At 33.1% G+C, this 3,827-nt stretch overlaps 1 protein-coding gene across 3 annotated transcripts in view; it reads right to left on the bottom strand.

Annotated features, from left to right (window-relative positions):
* LOC117118516 overlaps positions 1 to 3,827 on the bottom strand; it is a 52,022-nt gene that overhangs the window by 29,461 nt on the left and 18,734 nt on the right. For 2 of the 3 annotated variants that reach the window (XM_033263138.1, XM_033263139.1), the window contains exons 11-12: positions 3,714 to 3,814; positions 738 to 783 (exon numbers count right to left, since the gene is read on the bottom strand). In XM_033263138.1, the coding sequence (XP_033119029.1) occupies positions 738 to 783; positions 3,714 to 3,814 (147 nt within the window). The remainder of the gene's footprint in view (positions 1 to 737; positions 784 to 3,713; positions 3,815 to 3,827) is intronic. The other variant, XM_033263140.1, reaches the window with a different exon arrangement.

The raw sequence follows: 3,827 nt of genomic DNA, 5'->3' as shown, positions 1-3,827 counted from the left end.
ATTTTATTGTATGAAATGAATTGGGGGAAAAAAGAACATTAATAAAAACAAGATAGAAAATACTAATTAATAATATAACATTATAAAGTTAAAGTTATTAAATTCATGTTACAGTATAACGAATGCATCAAGAATTTTATTATTATATGATACAAGATAGAAAATAAGTATATATGAAATTTATAAAACATAAGATAAGATAAGATAAACTTTATTGTCATATTCCAAACAGGAAAACTATGAAATTATACGATCTCAATGCTTGGAACAAACTTACAAACTACTAAAAATCGTATTATTGATTTTTTGAACTAAACCAACATATAGTTCAACAGAGTATGTATTCATGTATGATAAGAGGAGAATATGAAATATCCCTCTTCTTATCATGATAAGAATAGGATACTTAATATAATAATGTGAAACATAAAACAACAAAGAAGAAAAAAAAAATTATACAAGCAAAATCTATTATTGTTTAAAGGATTGCATGGTATTGTAGATAGTTCTGAAAAAAACTTTGTCGGTTGAGAAAGTCGTGACGTTTCCAATGAGATGCTTCAATCGTCTGTCGATGTTTCGATTCAGTTGCTGCAATCGTATTCTCCTGAAGACGACTAAAGCAACTCAATCAAAATGCCAAAAATTTCTCAACAAACACAGCTCTTTTCATATAAAATCTATTATAACATAATAATAACATTATATTTATTATTATTATTATTATTTTTACTAACCTCACCAACATTCACATTCCCAACATATTTCAGTCGATAGATAGTGCTGTAAGATAAAATATTTTATAAATAATATATCAACTTATTCTCTAGTGTTTAGAAAAATGTATTTCTGCCTTGGGATAACCAACATAATTACATTTTGGTGGACTAATAATAAGTAATAATAATCAGTAATAAGGCCAAGCTGGTGTCTCTATTTTGGTGATTCCATTTGGGGACTGTATAATAAATATAAACAGACAGATCAAATAATAACAAAATACATATAAACTAGCCCCTTGCAAACTTGCCGCATACAAAGTCCCCCACTGACAAATAAAAAAAAACATGACGAAGTGACATTAACAGTTAATTATGCCCCTGAAAATGGTTATTATATACAAATTGGAACATTGGAACAATTACAATTCAAACGGTTCTTGACAGAAGCAAATACCATCAATTGAGATTTACATCCACATGGTATACCGAAAGTCTATAATTAATTTTTATTAAACAAAAAACATTTTTAACATTATTTAATTAGGAGGTTGGGGGGGGGGTTCAAATCATTCCAGTTAAGAGATACTTTTTTTATACCTTTTTTTAGCGAAATTATTTTTCAAAAAGATCGTCAGAGGAGGGCGGAAAAAAAAATATAAATAAAATTTTGTTTTCTTATTTAGCACCTAGTTTTGCCAAAAACATCCAGATGGAAGAGAAAATAAATATATTTTATTGGTGAATGTAAACAATTTAGTAATGGGATGGTTAAATGTTTTCAATTTATATAATTTAGAAGAACTATACATATCTTATTTTTGGAAATATCAAGGCAGCAGCGGCCATAATAAAAATAAAGAAAAACTATTATTTATTTCTGAAATTTTCAATTTTTTCATGGTGGCGGGTGTGCTAATCGGCCAAAAATAAAATGTTATTTCCATTCGAAATCATCATTATTGGTGGGCGGCAGGTTACCTAAACAATGTATAAAAACATTCTCGCCTTAAGACTTGCATATCATTGAACTCGGATTCAACATGTTCAATTTTTCATGATTGACAATACTCTGCCCAGACCATTAAGTTTCATGTCATAAACACTTTGTGGTTTGCTCATGTTAATATGGGTGAAATATGACATCATCACGCCCAAATATGGCCAAATCAGACTTTTCTTTTAAGAAAATTTGAAGGGAAGAGTAATAGCTATTATGATATTGATGATATTAAGTGTTTTGTCATCATGAAAGCTATTACGAAAATTGTCAATTAAAATGATGACTGGGGTTATGAGTTTTACAGAGATGATAGGATAATAGTCATGCTGCATTTTTCTCTGTCCGCAGAAATAGTCCATAGAACCCGAGTTTTTGAAAAAACTCGGGTAATAATTCTTGCTGGTTTGTTGAAGAGCTTTGCATTCTTAAATTTATTTATTGCCACTGAAGCCCATGAGATTACATTTAGAAGTGAGTGACTGTAATGGGTGGCATGTTTGCATTGTGATGGTTATAATGTCACCAGCCAGCCGTTTTGAGGACTCTCTTGTTAATTCCCAATGGACATTCTTAGAACTAATTCCTGATGATGACATAATTAATGTCGAAATATTGAATCCCAACACGATGGCGTGTATTTCAATTAAGTTAAGTTTATGGAGCTGCTGACAGCTCCCTCTGGACCAATTGACAGCTCACTCTCAAAGGTCGTGTTTATATTACACACTTGCTAGAAACACGGATCTGCCGTTACGTAACGTATTTCATTGCCCACGGCCGATCCGTGTTAGGTTTACGTTCATACATGTAATCTGAACACGGATTAGAAAGGAAGTGTTAGTAGCTCGCGAAAGGCCTTGTGGGACAGAAGGTCCAAGTCAGCATGACATTTGTTTACAAAGTTTAATAATTTCGTCCGAACCAAGCCAAGTTAAGAAATGAGTTGGTACAGGGCAAAACATTGTATTGGATAGAAAAAAAATCCATGGGAGGTAAATAAACTATAGTTAGCACCCCGCGTCTCACGATAAATAGGCGGCTAATGGGGCAGATCAGAAGATTGTTGGTGCTAAAAAGATGTATTATTGTTTGTTCTAAGGATTAATTAAAAGATTAGTGTTTATAAAACAAAAGCACTGAAACGGCCCTGTTGGTGAGAATCAAATGAAGAAGTGAAGGTAGGCCTAGTATAGGGTATACTCTAGGTAGACTGGCAGTACTCCGGCACATATCACGATGATTTCGGCGGATAAGAAAGCCTCGGAAAAGACTCTTTTCGTGAAAGGTATATATTATGCCTTCTCAGCAGTAAATTAAGATATAAAATTATTGCTTAATAACGGCCTTATTATCAATAATTATTTTCTTATATCATTCTGGTTGTAGGCCTATTATAAAGCCCATCCCATCTTGTTAGCGCCTGTCAACAGCAAGAAAGCTATTGAATTACCACCAACTGTTTCAAGAGAGGTCAAACTTATGCCTGGAGGCTACAAGTTGGTACTTCCAACACAGCAAGTTTGGCGAGTTCGCCAAGTAGCCTTTTGTCCAGATGGCAGATCAGAGAAGCCGTGTTCGTCAATCCGCGTTCAGAGGTAATATAAACGGGCCTATAGAGATGAACTATGCCTTGATGTTGAGTAAAAGAAAAATATTTTTTTTTATGTTTACTCTATTTGTGTCTGCCTGACATTGTGATTTATTCAGAAATAGAACAAAAATATTGTTGCTATGTTTAAAGTCAGGCTCTGGAGGGAAACAAATTTTATTGATATGTTGCACAACTAATGTTTTCTAAGACACAAAAAGCATATTTGACTAAAAGCGGTTAATGAGATACAGATTTTTGAATATTTGAAAAATGGGGGGAAAAAAGATGAACAAAATGGGTGGTTACACCCATTCCCCTTTCCTAGTTTTTAAATCATTCAAAAATATAACTATAAAAAAATTTTAAAAAACTACGCAACTATATGACTTTTCTATATTACCTTCCATCACTGGCAAGCTCTGGAGGCTGAGCCCCATTCCCTAAGGATTCTGGATGTTGAGATCCGGGAAGACGGTCCTGAGGCACCTCAAACTCTGGCATCTCCTCCTTTATA

Source organism: Anneissia japonica, unplaced genomic scaffold (assembly GCF_011630105.1).
Source record: "Anneissia japonica isolate Jap-2015-1 unplaced genomic scaffold, ASM1163010v1 scaffold287869_len1821871_cov162, whole genome shotgun sequence".
Lineage (NCBI taxonomy): Eukaryota > Metazoa > Echinodermata > Crinoidea > Comatulida > Comatulidae > Anneissia > Anneissia japonica.
The sequence above is the reverse complement of the archived record's forward strand: the minus strand, read 5'-3'. Positions and strand labels throughout refer to the sequence as shown.